The sequence below is a fragment of the Condylostylus longicornis genome, unplaced genomic scaffold, assembly GCF_029603195.1.
Source record: "Condylostylus longicornis isolate FDR11 unplaced genomic scaffold, ASM2960319v2 ptg000048l, whole genome shotgun sequence".
Lineage (NCBI taxonomy): Eukaryota > Metazoa > Arthropoda > Insecta > Diptera > Dolichopodidae > Condylostylus > Condylostylus longicornis.
In genome coordinates, this window is record NW_026578017.1 from 9,394,964 (window position 1) to 9,416,989 (window position 22,026).

General features: G+C 25.3%; 1 protein-coding gene across 1 annotated transcript in view; it reads left to right on the forward strand.

Moving 5' to 3' along the window:
• Positions 1-22,026, forward strand: part of LOC129610845 (uncharacterized protein DDB_G0283357) — a 255,592-nt gene that overhangs the window by 65,552 nt on the left and 168,014 nt on the right. The window contains exon 3 of the mRNA XM_055523599.1: positions 363-1,803. Within this exon, the coding sequence (XP_055379574.1) occupies positions 363-1,803 (1,441 nt within the window). The remainder of the gene's footprint in view (positions 1-362; positions 1,804-22,026) is intronic.

Sequence of the window (22,026 nt, forward strand, 5' to 3'; positions counted from 1 at the left end):
TTTGTGTTTTTCCCCGTATTTCGTAGAATCTGCATCGTATTTCATGGAATGGTCCTTTGTTCTTGAAATTAGAAATAAAATATGAAATTGAGCAAAATTACAAACTTATCAATGGCATTAAATTTTGATATTGTTGCATTGGAACCATTGGAGTGTACTGCAGAAGAATATATTAACCATTACAATTTCCTATAGTATATACATATTTATTTCTGCGAGTTCATAATTAAAAATTTATAGTTGTACTTAAAAATCTTATCTAATATTTGTTGGAAAATTAATTTAAAATTATTAAACAAATTATTTAATAATTTAATGTATAAATTTCGACTATATTTAAATAATTTTTTTTTAATTTTCAGAATTAAATAATACATATTTACAAGATGGCAGCTTAAGATCTGAAGAAGATATATTATATCAAAAAGGTGTTTCATTTAGCGCTAAATTAGAGAGTAATAGTAATATAAATAATAATTTTAATAGTAATTATATTGATTTAAATAGTGAAAACTCTAATGGTATTGAAGATACTGATAATTCATATGAAAATATTAAAAATAATATTAATTTGAGTCAACAATTATCACACCAATCACAAGACTATAAATCAAATAATCAATTTAATGACGATAACATATCATATAGTTCAGACGATAGTAAAATTATTAAACAAAATTCAGTTAAAGTACCTGGAACAAGTTTAACAAATAAACAACAACAGCAATCATCTATAAAAACAAAACAAAATCCATTGTCCCAGCAGCATTCAATAATAAAAAATTCACCACAAAAAAAATCAATTACAAAATCAATATCAAAAACACCCGGTAGTATAACATCAGGAAATATTAAAATATCATCATCATCAACTGGACTAAAAACAAAATCAAAAACTAAATTATTTTCAATAACAACAACAGCAACAACATCAGCCACAACTACAACAACAACAAGTGCACCATCAATACCATCAATATCGATTATTGATTTAAATAATTTACAATATAGTGATAGCAATGATTATTATTCAAAACAAGATATGTCAATTTACGATGACGTTAATAATAATAAACTAAATTTAAGACAATTTAATTCAGATACATATCAAAATGAATTACTACAAAAACAAAATACTGTGATGCAACAACAAGAACAACAACAGCAAAATTCACAAACATCAACATTAAAATATAATTCTGAATCAAAAATTATGTCAAATGATGATTATCATAATAATATTAATAATAAAGATAATAATATTGATGATGATAACATTAACAATGATGATAATGGTGATGACGATGATGATAATGATGGTGATGATAATGATGATGATACTTTTAGTGATAAAGATTCTGAAGTTTCAAAAATTCTTTACAAAAATAATGACAATAATTATAATAGCATTGCTAAAGGCAGTAATACTTATACATCAACAATTGCCTCTTACGTTCCTCCAGTTACTTTCAATGATGATGATAGTATCGTCAGTAATAATGAAATGAACAGTAACAAAAATTCTATACAAAGAAATAGTAATATTTCTGTTATTAATGATGAAAGTGTTATAAAAGAAAAGTTTTCTAAAAATATCGACATTGTAAGCAGTAGCAGAAATAGTATTAGTAATAGTGTTAGTAGCATCAGTAATAGTATTAGTAATAGCGAGTCGTTATCATTAACACCAGATGAAACAAATGCTGCTGACATAAATTTACAACAAAGAAATTCAGTTCCAGTTTCTTCATCAATATCAACTTTAAAAGATATAAATTCAACAGAATCCTTAAGGGTTTCTTGGTAAGTTTTAATTTTACGTAATTTGCATTTTTTTGTTATAATACTTTTATCTATATGGGTATATACGGTGTATGTACAGGAGCAATATAATTTTAAATTTATTTATCCACTTGTCAGATGGAAGAGAAGGCAAGCGAGGTACCAATTTTGTTAGTATGTTTTGACACTAACGTTAGAATACTTTAAATTTTTTCCCTTAAATTTGAAGAAAGTATTAAAAAGCGCAAAAGATAAGATTTTTTTTCCACTTTCTTAAGAAAATATAAATGAAAGTTAAGTTTGTGACATAATTCATAACCAAAAATTTTTAACTTTAAATGTATTTGGTCTAGATTTTTATGTTCTCGAGATTATGAAGGTTTGAATTCATTTACAATTATGTCAAATCAATGCTGTTTTTCCATGAGATTTTTAAAGTATTTGAGGGCATTACGTGGATTATTACGAGTATTTATTCATTTTCAGGACAGATATTGCTGTTCAAAGTTACGTAACAAAAATTTTGTATTTAAGTGCAATGGAGAGTGTTGTTTTTTATATGGAGGAAAATTAAATAGTAACAACACACATAGCGAACTTTTATTGTATTTTGGGTAGTTAAAATAATTTTTTAAAATTTGTGAGCCCATTTCATTAGCAATTTCAAAGTTCTTTTATTTTCAAAGCAATAATGAAGTTAAAATTCAAACTCATGTTGTTCAATAGGAATACAAATATTGTACATACTGTTCACTTCAGGAGCATTATTTAACAGTTCCATTTAGATCTTGCTCAAGATTTTTATATTGCCTTTATTGTAATTTTTCGTTAAGTTGGAGTTTACTGCTTCACAAACTTTCAAAATACAGTTTCACAAATATCGGTGGTAATCATGTAAAAAAAAATTTTTGACTTATACAAAAATATTTCAGAATATGTATAACGAATATACAGAGAGGTTTGGCGGAGTCATTCGTAGGGAATAAGTGAACAAAACTATTCTCGAATAGTTAGGCGGCGATTTGTGCGTTTGACTCTTACAAAACAAATCGAATTTAGTGTAGGACGACTCTGTAATTAAATAAAAATTATAAATCTAGCTGGTGTTTTATAAGTGGTGGGATGTAACATAAGTCTTTGAAGCTGCAGTGACCTGGTCCCTCCAAGTTGACCCGTTCCAATTTACGAATCTACTAATCTATGTATAAAGAATTTAATTTTATTACTTTACACAAAACAGAAAAAAAATTATTTTTTTCTAACATGTTGTAAAACCTGGGCTTGCAGAGTAGCCGCCATAGCAGTATTTTCATACACAATCATACATAAAATAAGACCATGAAATGCATTCAACTTAAGTGGAAATTTCTATTTTTAATGGAATCTATTTTCAAGTAATGGCGTAAACTGTTATACAAATACACTTATACAAATTTTGTTCTCAAAATAAAAGACGAAAACATTATGAAATTTTTAAAGAGTGGTTTAAACTTTAATTATTAATTATTTATCATTAAAGTGGAAACAAACTGAAAAACTAGAGAAGAAAAAGACTATAATAAAATCGAAAATGAAAAGAGTAAAAACACAGAAGTTTTTTTTGTAGAAAACCCTGAACGATTGTTGATTACTTTAAAAAAATAATGAAAAAAGGAACAGGTGAAAAATTTTTTAATCATTTTGTTTTTTTTTTCTTTTTCTGCACGGTAATTTCAAGTTTTTTTTTTCTGTTGGCTGTTGCATTTTTTTCGAGTTTTTTTTTCTAAATATGGTGGAAGTATTTCTTATTTAGTTCCTTTAGTTCTATATATATAGAACTATGTAGCAAGGATATTTTTTTTGTTTTAATAATTTCTAGGTTTCTTTTTTTTTTTAAATTTAAAAAGTCATTGCATAAGTTTTGCAAAATAAATCTTTTTTTAATTTTGACAGTTCAAATTAGGTTAAGCTAATTTGTTGTTTGATTTGAATTATTTAATTAAAAGTTATAATTAAGAACTAGAACAGTATTATGATAAAAAAGTGCAGTATTAAATTTAATATTATAGAAATTATACTCTTGACATTTGATATTCCAAACTTTTTAACAATTACTGAGCACTTTTTTTGAATGCATTTTTCTAGAATATTTAGAAGAGTTTGAAAATTGTATTATTTACGAGTTCTTTGAGTTGACATTGTTGGTATACTTGAATAAAATTATATACCATACATTTATTACAAAATCCTTCGCATGTCCTTCTTGTTCAAAATTTCTCTATAGAAAATTCGGATAAATTTTTAATTAATTTCCGGCATTTGTAATTTTTAACAAAAGGTTTTTAAATTATGATTGACTTATTAGTTTACCATTTTTATGTAAAAAGATAACTACTAAACTAGCATTAATCAAAATTTTAATAATTTTTAAATAGATTTGATTTTAACACAAAATTGCCTACTTTTAGGGTCTTGTTTTAACTGCGTTGCAAAAAATTTTAAGAAAAAAAACCTTTGGAAAAAGATATTCAATTTTAACTTTTGATTGAAAAATGAATCAAAATTAGACGCTTGAAATATTGAGTTTACATTGATATTACATGATAAAAACAATAATTTTTTTTGCAGAAATAATTGTTCCTAAAATCGAAGTGTGGTAGTATGTAACCATATTTCATTATTCTGAAATTTTATGAATGACCATCTTAAATATTTTAAGAACGTTTAATTAAGTTCATAAAATAATTACACTTAGCTTACCAGACGCATTCTGAGAATTTATTATGCAATTTTTCAAAGTGATTTTTTTATCTCTCTAATTTATTATAATTAGAATTTAAGAGTAATAAGTATAATGAGAATTTATGAAGAGAAAATGAGAATTTACAAAGAAGAAATGAAAAAAAAATTTTACAATAGTAAAAAAAAAGAAATATGAAAAATGATATCGTAATTTTCCAAAATGCAAAAAAAAAATTTTCAAAGAAAATTTTTTTTGATGAACACCAACAACGTGGGAGTGCATCCACAATTTCCACTCCTTGTTTCAATTTCTTTTTTTTTCTTTGAAATTTTTAACTTTTAAAGTTTTTACACCACGCGCGCCTATCTTAGATTCAAAACTTTGTTGTCTACACAAAAGAAAAAAAAATGAAGAAAAAAAAATATTAAAAAAAAAAAAAATAAGGGAAAATTGAATAAAAAGGAAATTGCAGAATTTTTTTGTATCTTTTCCGTTAACAGAGGCAAAAACTAAATGCTCTTTACTGAAAATTGAATTGGATTAAGCTGAAGTTTACTAGAGCGAAAAAGAAGCACTTATGAGGAAGGCCAGCCGTCGTCTTTAGTACAATTATATTTTCACACAGCATTTTTTCATGATAATAATTATACAGAGTAATTTTAAGGCTATTGGACAAAAACTAAAGAAAATTTTTTTTAAATATAAAAGAAAAATGACTTAGAAGACAAATTACTAGAATGGCAATGAATATCTTAACAAAGAATTAAGTGGGAAGAGTAATAAAAAATTTAATTTAAGATTAAAAACTTTTGCATTATCGTAAATTTTGTCGTTATTTTGTTTCTATTTTAATAATTTCCTTAACAAAAAAATCAATTTTTTTTCCAGGAATTCTAATAGAAAAATTATTATTTTTTTCTAAATATATTTTTTTTTTTAATTAAAATTGAAGTTAATTAAAAATGTAAAGTTTCTTCATTAAAATTTAATTTAAAATCGAGAAAAATCAAATAACAAATCGAAGAATGAAAAGAAAGGCTTTATACAAAATAACAGTTTTAGCTTGGAAAATGAATAGTGCAATTAGCATGCAGCTATTGAGTGAATGATGGTTAAAGGAAAAGCTTTTGAAAAATATTCTTAAAAACATTTTTCTACAATGCTGCCTGCAAAAAAAATTTATAGCATGTCACTGAATTTACCTTTTTCTTTTCAAATTTCTTGAATAGTAAACGAAGAGGTTAAAAATTGGTTTGTTTTCAGAAAGGTCAATTTGAAAGCATTACAACTCATATAATTTTTGGTGAATTAAATTGAAAATGTAATTATATTATAATTTTATATTTCGTGCACACTTACATAAATTGCAAATTTCAAAAATTCATTTCAGGTATTGAGGTTTTAGGTTGTGTTTTGTAGTGAACGTTCAACCTGATTTTTTTCTTTTATGAAGAGAAAGTTTTCTTGACAAAAATTAATATACATATGCAAAAACAGACATTTTTCCCCGTTTTTTGCATATGTATATTAGTACAAAAGTTCGGTTCAAAAATTCGTATTCTTTTTTCTAAAAAAATTACCAAATTGGTTGGGAAAGAACCATATTTTACAAAAATTGCAGTTTCGTATTTATTTACTACAAGTATTATTAAAAAAGTAAAGCTAAATGCGTTTAATGAATGTACAAAAGTCAAAAGTTCAAGTAATAAAAAGAACAATAATTTCCTATATTAAGTTAAATATTTCCCTCGATCTCGTATATTAACTCTAACCTGACTTATTACGATTTTTCAGATGAACAGATGAACAGATAACCGACTCAGTTACCTATTAAGAGAAGAGTATAAAATAACTCTTATCTGTTAATAAGATTTCAAGTAAACTAACTCTTACTCACCCTTCGTCATTACCTTTTCCTTCCCTATTAAATGACTACAATTTTGCTTGGCAATCTTATAGCTGCATATATAGTGCATTTTCATGCAGTGTTGATTTTTGTGATAGTTAATCATATCAGTTATTTTGTGATAGTTTTGGTCAAGGCAATTCATTTGATACTTAATTGAAAATTATTTATTACAAATTTTTTTTCTATTTTACGGTATTAGTTTACTTTCTAATATAGAAAAATGCAAAATTTCTCTCAAATATAGAGTTAGACTTTTTCTGCAAGAATTCTTGTAGTAAAAATTCTACACATTATTATTACCGACCGTATTGTGTAAACAATAGGTAGGTTATGTGATGGCAACAAATTTTGCATATCGAGTTTTCGGTGGGAATGCACTTCTCCATGGTAGGGAAGTGTAAGTGAACTATTTTTAGCAACCTGTCGGTCCGTCGGTCTGTCGGTCTGTCGGTCTGTCGGTCTGTCCGTCTGTCGGTCTGTCGGTCTGTGTGTGCACGCGTGTATCTCAAGATCGGCTGAACCGATTTTGATGAAATTTTATATGTAAGTTTATTTCCACCATGGCACGGATTGATCAACTTTTGGTATATCTCAGGCCTCGGGAACTGCACTTTTTAGCGGGCCTGTTTTACATTTTTGAACATTTTAAAAAAAATATTCAACCGATTTACTTAAAATTTTATATATAGGCTAAGCTCGACCGCCCGCAAAAATTCCTATGTTTTGGAGGAAATCAGGCATCAGCAACTGGACGTTTACTATACGGGAGAAATATACATTTTTGTGTATATAAAGAGAAATAATTGACCGATTTCATTGAAATTTAATATTTAAATTCCTCGTATTAAAACAATGAACATGTAAGTTTTTTGGAAAGATCAGGACTCGAAAACTGATCTGCGGGCCGATTTTACATTTTTCACCATATCTACGGAACAAATTGATGGAATTTCTTGAAATTTGATATTTGAGTTCTGGTTGTTACCGAAACTAACTGGCGAGCATTTCAGGGAATTCAGGTAGCACAAAGCGAAATTTTACTAAGAGCCAAATTTACATTTTACTGGGTATGTTAACTATAAGCTTACTAATGTTCCAAAAATTGGAAAGAAGTATTTAACAGACATTTTTATAATATTCTGTAACACTTTCATTTAACTAGACAATACACAATGCGGTCGGTTATGTGCTGACCATATCAGATTTTTTTATTTTTTATATAGCATATTCTAATCAATTTTCTAGAGCTTAGTTATTCTCATAAAATCAAAATTTGTGATTAGAAGCTCATTAGTTCGTTTTCACTTTTATCGAATAATTTTAACGTGTACAAAAAACCAATTCATCCTAATAACCTTTATGGAAAAGAATGAAAAATCATTGTTATTCTCCCTTATTTTGTAGGGCTTCATTTCTTTGCATGGTATTAGTCAATTTCAAAAATATTTTATTATATGATTTTAAATATCTATTCAATATAGTATTGAATTATTCGTTCCCATATTTGTTTCTTTCCTGTTCTTAACTCTCCCATGCCTCTCTTATATTATTATCTAGCACATTCAGTATTTTATATAGTGATTACTTAATTCATTACTATTTTGCCATTTCTTAATTCTACTCCCCGTATTATTAAAATAAGTTACAAAAATTTCTTAATAATCCCCAAGAAAAACGCAAAATTGACGATTCCCAGTCATTGAATTTAGGTATATTTTCTGAAGTAATGAACTCTTCCATCTAATTTTAGAAAAAAAAAACGCAAATTTATATTAACAAAAAAAACCCATTTCAAGAAAAGCATAAATTAAATTATTGAAGTTTCTGTATAAAAGTTTGACCCTCTCTACCAGATAAACTGTGTGCGACTGTCCTGCTAATGAACAAAAAATGTACTAATTTAAACTTTTCAATTTTTGTATAAGTTTAAATTGATTTTTCTCTCTCCTAATCTGATTTTTAAATAAAAGAAAAACGCAAAGTTTTCTTCATTTTTTTTGTTTGTTTTTTATTTTTCATATTCTTGTAAAATTTACTTGCTTTCTATTATTCACCATACCTTTATAATATTTTCTTCAAAAAAAGGATGATTTTATCTTAAGGTATACGAACACCAAAATATTTTTCAGTATAGACGCTTTACAGTAGTGCACAAAGTATAATATTTTCAGACAAAAATTCTGTTGTACAACTTTTTCCTATAATTTTTGAATATCGCATAACAATAGTCTGTCATTTTTTCCTCTCCAATCTCTTTACCTTGGCTGATAGCAGCAATAACAATAACGTTTACAAAAGTAAAAAGAGAAAAAGTAACAAAAATTTTTTTTTCTTGTTGTTTTTGTTTTCTTTTATCTTAGAAATTTATCCTTTCTTTTTTCCACTGATTTTATTTATTTTATTGAAGCTGTCTAGTTTCAGAGAATTTTTTTTATATGAAAAATATAAGAAGAAATGAAAACATGATTATCGCATGTAATGCTTGGAAAATTTTCACTAGATAGGGATTAAATTGTTTTTTTTCGCTAGAAAATTCATGTGATCTAAATTAAAATATAATATTATGATGTGCTTGTGTGTTTGTTTGTATCAACAATGATTTATATATTATATAAAATGCAACAAAAGATGAAATTTTTCATTATATTTAAAGTAAAATTCAATGTACATAAATCAGTTCTTCGGCCACCTAAAAAAACAATTTTCTTAACCTTAATATTCAATCTCGGTGTTGGGTTTGAGCGGTTTGTACACAAAAATTTCATAAAAGCATGACAGAACAAGAAACGGAAGAAAAAAAAAATCCTGGTCGAGTTTTTTTTTTTTTCAACATTTTTTTCCTTTTATTTATTTTTGTTGTTTAGTATACGCGAGAGTAGTTTATGAGTTGTAAAATTCTTCAAAGTAACGTCCTGGAAAATTTTCAAAATTTTTGGTTTTTTTTTTTTTTTGTTTTGCTTTCTTTTTCTTTTGTTTGGCTTAACTTTAAAAGTGATGAAAATTTTCCATTTTTCTGATCTTTAAATTTTTTTAATTATATCAAATCGACTCATAAAGATGGCGGAAGAAATAAATTAAGTAAGTAAAAAAGAAAAGAAAGAAAAACAAAAAAATTAAAAAAAAAAATTTTTTTTTTCTTATTTATTTTTGATTACATTGTTTCGACTTTATCAACTGGGTGGTTTTGAGTTTTTCGTATCCAGCAACAAAATCACTTCGATTTTTTAGCTTTTTGATCGTGAAAAAAATAAATGTTTTTCGCCTGGCTACCTGATGTTATTTTTATTTTTGTTCCCGTGTTAATTCATTTTTATCTGAAAGAGATTTGGAGGAAAACGCGGAAAAGTTTGGTTCGTTTGTAAGTAGTTGTGTAGTTTTTTTTTCAAAATTTGTGATAGTCAAAAAAAGTGAAATAAAGCTTAAAACATTAAAATAATCTTTTTTTAGTTTGGATCGAATTACCGTTATGTCAATTAAAATTTACACTTATGTATTTTAGTACCATCTACATATTCTTTTAAAATTTTGAACTGCTTTCAATGGAAGAACCCATTTAATATTTCAATTAATCAATAGATTTTTGTGTTACAAACTAATATTTAATTTGGTTAAGTGTAATACAAATAGTGGGCTGAAAGTTTGTCAATTTATTAAAAATTAAGGTATTTTCGGACGCTGCAATATACTTAATTGAATAATTAAAAAAGAATATTGCATACATACTTGGTGCATAAAATGTAGGCGCAAAGTGATTTAAATAAATATTTTGCTTTCATAAAAAATGAAATAAACAACTAAATCAGCCATTTAAATCCTAAATTCTTAATTAGTTTCATTTTGTTTGTCAGAACTTATTGCAACGATTGTAAAATAATTTCAATCGAGTCGTATTTCATAGAAATATTCAACTTATAAAGTAAATAATAGAACCAAAATCACATTTTAGCTCCTATTTTATTGCAATTTTAATTGGTTCAAATTGATATACAAACAAAAAATCTGATGAAGACTACTGAAATTTTTATAAGAAATAAAAGGCAATCAAAAAATTTAGTTAAAAAAAATTAAAATTAAATTCTAAAATTAATTTTAAAACATTTCAAAAATAATTCCAATATTTATGTGATAAGTTGAATGCTCGGTAATGTAGCACCAATACTGAAAAGCTCAAAAATGTTTTTAGCTTTGACAAAGATTGTTTTTTTTTTTAAATTGTTGTCGTTGAGATTTTAAGTGTTTTTTTCTTAATTTTAATATTGAAATTTATTTGCTTTTTTGCTAAATTTTTTTACCAATTTTATACCAAGTTTATTATTTCACCAAATGTTAAACTCTTACATCTTGTATTAAACGTACATACTTGGAGTTACGAAGTAAAATGTACAGACACCATTTAGCAGAATCAAAAAATCATAATGTCAGTCAGGATTGTTGAATACCTAAAATATTTCAATGTTGAATAGTGAATTTAAATGAACGAATAACTGTTTGATTTTATATTGTTCTTTTTTGTCTCTACATTTGAACGATTTTGAAACAAAAGTATGAGATTGAAAATATAAAAAATATTTTTATTTTTTGGTAGAAGTATGATAGAGTACGGGTGGGAGAGGGTAGTGATATTCTTGAAAGAACTTAGAATATATAATATTAACTTGTTACATCATTTGATTATTAAAATAACAATTTCTTCCAAGTGTTTAACATACCAAAAAAAAGAAGAACATTTACTTGCTATAATATTTTAGTGTGGTAACAGTCTCTAGGTAACAGGTGGTTGGTAAAGTTGAAAATAAAAAATTTTCTAAATAATTTTGTGAATTTTTATTCACTTTTATATTATTGTATAATAATATTTTAATATTTTATACTCGTATAATAGAAATATTCTTTTATATAATAATTAAATTTTAATTCTCTTTTTTTTCATTTAATTCAAAAAGAAAATTCAATTCGAAAATAGGGAAAAAATGGATTATGTTGTCAGAAATTAAAATAAAAGAATTTTAATTTATAATAAAGATTTTGATTTTTTACAATTAAAAAAAAATATTTAATTTCAATTTTTATTAAAATTTTTTTTTTATTTCTCTTTTTCTGTTATTAATTTTAAATATTGCTTTTGAATAATAATTAAAATTAAAATTAAAATTTATAATTTAATTGCTTTTGTGTTTCTATGTTATGGCCGATTAAAGTTCATATTAAATTTTTTTACCATCTGTGTAAAAAATTTTTTTATTATTTTTAAGAAAAATAAAAAAAAATCTTTCGAAAATTTTTTCTTTAATTTTTCTTTATATTATGAGTCTGTGGCAACAAGAAAAAATTTTGAAATTTGTTGTGAATGAAAAATTGAAATTTCTAAATAAAAAGAAAAGAAGAAATCCCTAGGAATATTTCATGTTTTTTCTGTTAATATTTTACTATAGAATGTTAATCCTTTTATTTAATTTTTTATAGTGAAACTTAAGCGCTATAATAAAGAGGCGGCATTTGAAGCACTGGAGGTGACTTCTGGGGTTTCGACAGACTAAAGAGCTTCTGAGAATTATTCTGGTTCGGCAGGAATCAGGTGAGAATATCGGTATCTTGAAAGGACATTGTAGGCTTAGGGGTCACCTTAGCAGGCTGGGCCTAGAAAGTGAAGGTGTTTGTAGATTTCGCGGGAAAGACGAGGAGTTCTCGGCACACCTTCCGGGGTGAATGCGGAGCCGTCTTCCGCATGCGAAGGGACGCACTGGAAACTACGTGCTCACCCCGGCGGAAGGGCGGTCTGCCGAGCCTTCAAATTTGCTCTTATTCATCAGGAGGATGTGCCTCCACACCTAGTTGTGGGGCATAATAGATCTATATATTTTCTGATCGCGGTGCACTGTTACTCCTTTCTTTGCAATCTACAATCCTTGCAATCAATTTAAGCCCTATAACCTATAAAATTTTTGAGGTGAGAGTGAATTGCAAATTATGTTGATTACGAGTAGTAGCTATAATACTTGTTCAACTGCAGACTATCAGTTAATTGTTTATCAAAAATTTTAAACTTTTTAGTCTGCGTAACTTTCAATATATTACTATGGCCGAATTAATTTTGAAGTGGTATTGCAGCCGTTGTATAAATTTATATAGCAAAGAACAATTTTTCCTAATTGTTGGCTCTATAAGAGATCTGTTCTCTACTATTTCTATGATATGACTAAATTATATTTCGACTTGTTTTGCAGCTACATAAATTAGCTACTTATATAGCCTAATGCGTTTTCAAATTATAACTGAATATGGACAAAAATTTCAGATGTTTGATTTTTAAACATTTCTGAGACTTCTCTTTCTATTTCTTTTTTATTCATACGAGTCATAATAAGTGCATACCTTCAAAATGAGAACATAAATCAACGTATCGGTTGAATTATTAACTAGTTCAGTTAAGATGAATGTGTATATATATTATAATTGGAAGACATTCCCCAGAATATAGAACACTTCCCAGAAATAAAATACAATAAATGGAAATTTTAATATATAAATGGAAGAGAATGATTCAAAATTTTGAAAAATCGATTTAAAACAAAGGAGATTTTAGAGGTTACTTATCCTGAGAAAGATTTATCTACTCCGAAAAAAGATTTTTAAACTACAGTTGAATAGCGGTCGCTGTCGTTGTATTCAATTTGTTTGTTGTATAAGTTCTTTAATTCTGCACCAATTTGTTTGTAAGCTTTCTTAATTATTTGTACTAATTTATATTACGTTTTGCATATATTAATGTTTTTGTAAGTCGGATGAGATTTCGAATATACCGATTTCGTATAAATTAAGTTTATTCTTAACTTCAAAGAATTTTCAACATTGTCACAGAAATTTTTTCAATTTCAATTTTCTTCGAAATATTTTTGGTAAAAACAAAAAAATAAATAAAAAATTTTTTAAACTGAAATTTATTTCAATTCCTTAAATAATCCAGATAATTTCATAAACTATTCCATTTGTTCTGAATACATTAATTAAATTTTCACATAGAATTTTCTCTTTCAATTTTGAATTTAATTCAATAAGAAAAAAAATTTTTTTCCTCTTATTATTTTATTTTATAAAATTTTATTTAAATTGTCGTATGTTAATAAAAGAATTTCTTAAAAAGTTTTTTCTTTTTTCAAAATTTTTGCAATTCATTAAAATTTATTTATAATTAAACTCACAAATTAAAATATTGAATTTCATACTTTATAAATCTATAACAACATGTGCAGAGAATTAAGGAATTAGGAAATGTAATTGACATAAAATTTTGGTATTGAATGTGATTAAATCAGAGTGGGTGTTAGAAAATAAGATTATTTTTCCATAATCGAAACTGTTAACTACCTTCAATGCAAGAAATTAATTAAAAAAAAATAATGTGAAAACATTAAAATAAAAATTAAAGAAATTTATTCATAAACTTGGATAATAAACCAAAACGTTACTGCAAAAAACATTCAGAATTCTTGTTTGAGCCTTGTTCTTTGGTTATATAGGCTTTCATATCATTTCTTTTGCATTTAATTGCTTTCCAGCCAAGTATATACAATGGAAATTTGAATTTTTTAATTTATAACTTATTTCGAAAGATTGCTTTGTTGTGGAAATTGCATATTTGGAAAGCACTAAAAGAATATTTTGAGTTTTAAATGTTAAATGTTTTTTATAGAAATTACACATTTCTTTGACTCTTATATTTAGTTAAGCTTTGAAAGAAATTACTATATGTCCTAAGTGACTATACCAATTCAGGAACATTTAATATAAATGTATATACAAAAAATGGAGTTTCGTTTTTCTTGTTGCATTATCTGCTATTTTTAGTTTATGCATTTTCGAATTGAAATACAAAGAATATTTAGAGTTTCATTGAATTTTGAAGGCAACTAGCTATAATAATTTTACTGAAACATGTACAATCAACCCGAGAAATTCAAGATATTACTGTTTTTATTTTTATATCATTTCTAGCACATTCATTAACATTTTTTTTAAAAAAAATTAGAACTATTTGGTATTTTTTTCATTTATACATCATCAAAATACAATGATATCTTTCACCACACTTATGATGTATAAGTAAATATATTTAATGTTGATAATAATTATTAAAGAGTCTCCTAAGTAAAACTAAAGAATTCTAACTAAAAAGTTTCAATATACTTAAATGGGTAAGTGTTACCCAATATATATGTATATTACATAAATAATATTTTTTATGTTTTTGTATTTTCCTATATGTAAAAAGAAAAAGTATATAGAAACCGATTCGTGACTAAAATTTTCTATTTCATTAATAAAGAATTCTAGGAGAACCAATAATGAATATTCTATTAAAAACAGAATATCCTTTACTTTTTTCTTTCTTTTTTTCGTTTTCTTTTCTTGTGTTTTGTTTTTTGATCATAGAAGAAAATTTTCTTTTAAATTTCCATTTTCAAATTCTTGTCCTTTAATATTGTGTGTAGGCAATAGAAGTATGGTGTACCAATACGAGATTCTTCAATGTTTATTAAATGTGTGCTTTGTCCTTCTTTTCATTTTGATTTGATAACGAAAACTACGAATTGCTTGATAGAATTTCCATAATGCCTGATATTCAATTCAAAGTTATTACCAAAAGGAATTACCATAACAGCTTGAATAATATTTTATGAAAGGACGTTGTGGAATAAATCCAAATTTTTGTGATTTCAAGTCAATTAATATTCAAAATTGGAGCAATGATTGAAAGCTACTGTCTTTTTTGAAAAATATTTCTGATTAAAAACAGAGCAATATTTTATATCTAGTCTCGAAATTCGGTATATCATTTAAGTATAATGGGATATAATTAATTAATTTTTTAGAAGACTTATGTAATATTTTGTTTGATTATGTCAAAACTTAAATAAATTTTTTGAAATTCAGATTTAGCTATTTATTTAGTAAAAAAATGATTTCTACAATATTGAACATACAATGGAGAAATGTTAAATGACTATTCGAGATTCTGTGTTCTGAAAAATCTTATATTAAATAAATATTATTTTAGGCATAGTTTCATGAAAATGCTATGACAATATTAAATGATTCAAATGACAATTCTAAAAAAAAATATACAAAAATTGAACAATAAATTATTGAAATTTTTGCCTAGAATTTGGTTTCCTTTATTGGAATACTCTATAATAAGAGTGATATACATATATAAATGTATAGGTAGGAGACTATAACTATAATGTAGATAAATTTTATTCTAACATTTTGTTTTAGTTTTTTCTTTTTTTTGTTTCTATTCTAGTAGATTTTTTCAGAGAGTCATGAATCTCTAATAAAGAATGTTTGGAATTATATGGATATTCTATTATTTTGACTCTTTCTAATTTTTTTTTTATTTTCTTATATTTCATGATTGCCTTATTATCCTTCCGAAATGATATCAAATGATTAGTATCTCACAATTTAATACTTTAATTTATTATAGGAACAAAGAATATTCTTTTCGCTTAATAATCCAGACTTTCGATAACCTAATTTGAAAAATAATAGCTTTTATACTCTATGTGACTGAAATAAAGAAATCAAAAAAAAAGAAATAAGCAATGTGGATGAAATGATAAAATTGAATGTGGAAAAAAAAAAGAAAAACTTTGATTATAACAATAAAACATTTAAGATACAATTTTTGTATGCATTGAAAATTTGATAGAATTTTTAAAATTTTTCATTGACTATCAAAATTAAATGCACAAAATTATCAAATGCATTCAGCACAAAATTTCAATTTTTATCGATTCTCATTTAAAATAAAATTGACAAGGACTTAAAATGAGATTGAAGAATAAAAATTGCTTAAACTAATTCACTAACTGAATAAGTTGTTACTTGTTATACACAAATCGAATTATTATAACTATTGTTCGAATGGTTAAAATATTTTAACGCTTGAGTTTTAATAAATAACTGAACAATTAGTTATTAGTGTTACATAATAAAATTTCTTGGGCTGTGTTAGTTAACATTTTGCGGGCCAAAAACAAATTATTTTCTACGCCCTGCTTGTGGTCAAAATTATAGAGGACAAAAATATAGAAATTAATATTAACGTCGATATTTTGTTTATACATAAAATTTTATTAAGTTTTCTCCTCTTTCTCTCTTATTTTTTATTAAAAAAAGTAGCATTAATTCATGTTCAAAAGAAAAAACCAAAAAGAAAATAAATAAGAAAAGGCAAAAATTAAAAAAAAAAAGGATATTCAAAGTTGAAAAAGTTTTTCTTTTTATATGGTAATGATTATTCTATTCACATACCAATTAATATTTTGTCCATGTTATATATAACTATAATTATACATACTCATATACTCATATATGTACATGAATACATGGATATGTTTTAATGTTATACATATAGTCAAATTTTGATATGACACAACTAGAAAGAAAAAATCAGTTTATATAACTGCAAATTATACAAAGAACATCAAAATATGAAGGCCGAATTTAAAAAGCTTTAAAACAACTGTGAGTAGAAAAATTTAAACATTATTAATGTCAGCGTGGCTAATTTTTTAGAAGTCTTAGAATCATAAAATTTAATCATGTTTAGAAAGGATTTCATAAATGCTAGCGTTTCTCTAAGGCCGAAATTATAATAATACTATATTAATACAGAAATCAGCTTATAAATGTGCCTTATCTGAATTGTGAATCAACACGGTATTATTACAATACCGATATTAGGGTATAATTGAGAGTAAAGTTATAAATTTTAATTAAAATATTCGTTTCAATTAAATTTAGTGTTAACGAATAACAAAATCAAGTTGCTGCGGTAAATATAAATGCTAAGTAAATACATTAAGATTGTAAAAATTCCAAATTAAATGGAACTATTTATCTTGGCAGGCCTATTTCCTCCTTTAAATATAATATTTTCGCCTGATTCTATTATTTTAATTTGAAGTTACTATTTGAAATTTTTATAACTTTAAGCTATGTATATAAAAGTCACATGTATCATTGTATTTAACTTACAAGTTGAAAACTTGAACGTAAATTCTGTGAAATAGTCTGATTTTTACAGCCAAATTTATATCAGTATATAATTACGGTATTTGCTAGTTAGTGTGACCTTACTGCGCAAAATCATATTAAAGATTTGTAAATGTTTAGTAAAATAATATTAAAATCTTATTTCGGTGTCACATTTTGATTAATCGAAATAATTTTATATTATCAGGAGCATTCGAAAATCAATTATTAAATATATTAAGACCCAAAACAACATTTTCTGTGGAATTATTTTTAGAGACGCTGATTCGATTTCAACTAAATAGAATATTTTTCGAGATGTTAATTATCTAATTAATTTATAGAGTAGTATGAAGCAATAATTTTAATTCTAAAATTCAGGTTTATTAATATTGTTGAATTGACTCGGTTAAGCACAGATAGTAAACTTCAGCTTTCATTACAATTTGTGATTGTATTAAACTAAAACAGAGCCAGATGAAAATATATTTTATAATTTAAAGTTATTTAAAGTAGAAACTTTGAAATTCAATGCAATGCCATTAAAAGAATCAAATATGCCAGAATAAATTGAAAATTTAAATAACTTCGGAAATTTGATTTCACGTAAAGCCTTAAATTAAAAAAGTATTAAAATTTTACTTTTTTCTCTTAATACCCACGAGATTAACCTTTTCTATTATTAAACTATTTATGTAAACCATAATTAATTATCACTAACAAAAAAACTTTTTTTTTGACAAAAAGTTTTGAAAACTTTTTGGATGGTCGTGGTATTATAGATAATTTGACATAAATTATATAAGGATTAAACTTAAAAGTGAATGATTTTATTGTATAAGATTTTAATCCTTATTATTATTTCAACAAAATTCTTAAGAATTTCAAGGACTTATTCATTTTTTCTTTTAATATTAAAGAAAAAGTAAAATATAATGAAAAAAAAAAAAAACATTTTTTTTTAATAATTTTCAAACAAACTGTTTTTGTTTTTTCCTAGAAACAGAAAAAGAAAACCTTGGCTTTATGAATTGAAGGAAAAAACATTATAGAATTGTTTTTCAATAATATTTGTCTGGATAGTCTGAAGAGCATATTATAACATGAATGTTATTTCTAAGAATTTGTTCTTTTAATATTTTTAATAAATACAAATGACATTTTCCCAATAGTCTTTAATATTTTCACTACAAATAAATGTCAAAAGAAAATTTTTCATTTTACATTGATATAATCTTGACATCATTCTGAGTATAACTTTATATGAGAGTTTATGCCAAATTGGAAATTTTAAAATTTTATTTAATTGATGAGACATTGATCAGTCTCAAAAACCTTTTATTGTTATTTAAAATAAAGTATGACTGTCATTTAAACACACAAACAACCACCTGAACCAAGAATTCATATATGAGCTTATATAGGTGTGTCTATTTTATTATAAAACATACTTACAATTATGTAAAAATTGTATTGATTAATTTTGATTTAAATATAAGAAAAATTCATGGAGATTTACAGGTAGGAGATGTTATTCTAATTCGAAAATATTTCCCTTTCCAATAATGTTGTAAATTTGAATTGTAAATTATAGCGGAACTATTGTAATAGAATATTATTAATTTGTAACTCTTATTTTGTGCATTTCCAAAAAACTGAAAAAAAATGTGTTCATTAGTTTCAAAATCCGCCTATTTTTCCTACATCCGCCTATTTCAAAATCCGCCTATTTCCGCCTACACTTTCTAAGAAAATTGCGATTTAAAACACAAAATGTCTTGCTGGGAAACACGAAAGAATTAGTTTCTTCCTTTAGAAAAAAAAAATTATCTATTTTCAGCCTTCAAAAGTTATGGCCCATAGAAACGTTGAAAATTAAAAACTTACACCTTCTTTACTTCAAAACAGCATAAGCTAATGTTATTATAACAAATTGATTGCTGAAATTATATGTTATCTAAATACCTCTTCAATTTCATATTTCAAAATCGCTTCTAACTTAGACAGAACTGAATGATGTTGATTTTCATATCAAGGAATAAACAAACAATAAAAATATATAGAAAGGTCGTTTTCTAGATGTGCGTTTTCACTAGGAAATGTGGTACTGAATTCACTACAAATGTGGCCATTGATTCGGCTAGGATTTATTAGATTTAAGCATGATGAAAATATTTCAATTTCAAATTTTGACCCATAAAGAATGCGTTCTTACAAAATAATCATTGATCACATTTTAATTGGATCAGCTTTAATCGGCTAATTAATACTGCATATTCTATTCTAAATGTGCTGTCTTATGCTATCTTTTTAAATATATATTATAAGAAAGTAGAAAAAGTATGTATAAATTGTTCCTATATTATAGAAATACCTGATATTTTTTTAAATTTAAAATTAAATTCATTTGATCGATAAATGTTTATGTTCAGGAACATTATTAAAATACAACATACAACTATATATTGTTTATATCTATGTTTTGCTAGTATACCATGGTATATGCTAGTATATACCTTCGTGGTATATATAATATTTTCTGGAAATTAAGAGCATCCTGTGTCTAAATTCAGAAGAAAAATAATAGGGAAACGAAAAAAAAATATAAATTTTTTCTTCATCTTATGAGTCTGTTAATCGAAATTTGAGAGCAAACTGATTCTATCGTATATATATTTACGTGCTATTCTTTAGTCCCTTATTGATTGCACTTGTATAGGTTAAATTATTTCTTGTGATATACTTTTCGTACTGATTACGTGTATACTTGAAAATTTTCAGATCATTTTGTACAGTGTTTAGGATTTAATATAAATAATAGTAAGTATGAACGTACAATATAAATTAGCTATGCTCTCAATACACTTACATAATATATATTTGGATTTGGACTTACACACATACATACTTACAAATTATTAACGAAAATGTTATAAAATAAAGTAAAAACTTAAATGAACTTTATGGTTTTTTCCATTATTATCATGAGAACATTTCAAACAATTTAGAAAATTAAAATTCATATTAATTTTTTTTTGAATTAATCAGGTTTGTCCGTCCAAGTTCTCTATTACATTAATTGGCTATTACAAATTCTAAAAAAGAAAACAAACTTTTTATTATACGAGAAATCAACGAACTTTCCTAGAACGAATCTGGACAATCTTCTCAATCAAATTATTCAATTTTATTTGCAAATGACAATCATATGAAACAAAACCATTCACTTACTTACCATATCTTTCGCGTTATTTAGATATATCCAAGAAATAATGTAATTGACTGGTTTTGAATAAAAGAGAATCACAATTTAAGTGTGAATTTATTTTAAAACAAATTGTTATTCCAAAAGTTAGGAATTTTTGCGGACGGTCGAGAAAAGCTTATATATGAAATTTAAAGTAAATCGGTTGAATACTTTTTTCAAAATGTTCAAAAATGTAAAACAGGCCCGCTAAAAAGTGCAGTTCCCGAGGCCTGATATATCTCAAAAGTTGATCAATCCGTGCCATGGTGGAAATAAACTTACATATAAAATTTCATCAAAATCGGTTTAGCAGAACTTGAGATACACGCGTGCACACACAGACCGACAGACCGACAGGTTGCTAAAAATAGTTTATTTACACTTCCCTACTATGGAGAAGTGCATTCCCACCGAAAACTCGATATGCAAAATTTGTTGCCATCACATAACCTATCTATTGTTTACACAATACGGTCGGTAAAAAATGAAAATAACAGTTTAAACTCTTGACCAACTTTGGTTTCTAAAAATTAACGCTGCTTTTTAAAAAATCTAACTAAAAAGGGGATGATTTTTAATAGTCATAGGTTAATACATACTTATGAGTATAAGAAAATTATTTGAAAATTTGATAATGAAGCCCTTTATTTTAATTAAAACGAAAAATAGAATTGTAACTGTAGAATTGTAAATGAAATACATATGTAAAGCCCGCTACACTTTTTAAAATTAAATCAAACTATACAAATTTTATTTCAGCTTCTTATGTTGAGATTTTATTTAAACAGAATTTAATTTTTAATATTCAAAATTGTTAAATTAAAATATGTAAACTTTTGTTAAAAATTTCTTTTTTATGGCTAGGAAATCTTCTGCTTTTAAAAGGCCAACCGTTGCTTTTTTTCAATTACATTGGAATTCATGGAAAAATAATTATTCGACTTTTGACAATTATTATGTGTGTGGGTTTTTATGCTAAAATTAATGTTTTGTTCATGATATTAAAAATTTAATTGATTTTTTTTTTCAAAAAAAAAGTGTTGGTAACTTGATAGCCATAATTTTAATAAGTCGAACTTGAAACTTATAATTCTTTATTAGAATCTGTATAAATTGGTAGAATAAAATTAGATGGAATCGAAAAAGTTTAGAACATTAGTTTTCCTTCTAGAAATACTTTTAACGAAAAGATTCATAAATTAAAGCAAGTGTTAATTTGTGTAGGATTTGATTACTGTAAAAGGGCGTACACAAAAAAATTGTACAGGGAAAAACTAAAACTTTAGAATCTATCTCATATATTTAGATAATTATGAACTTGTGGCA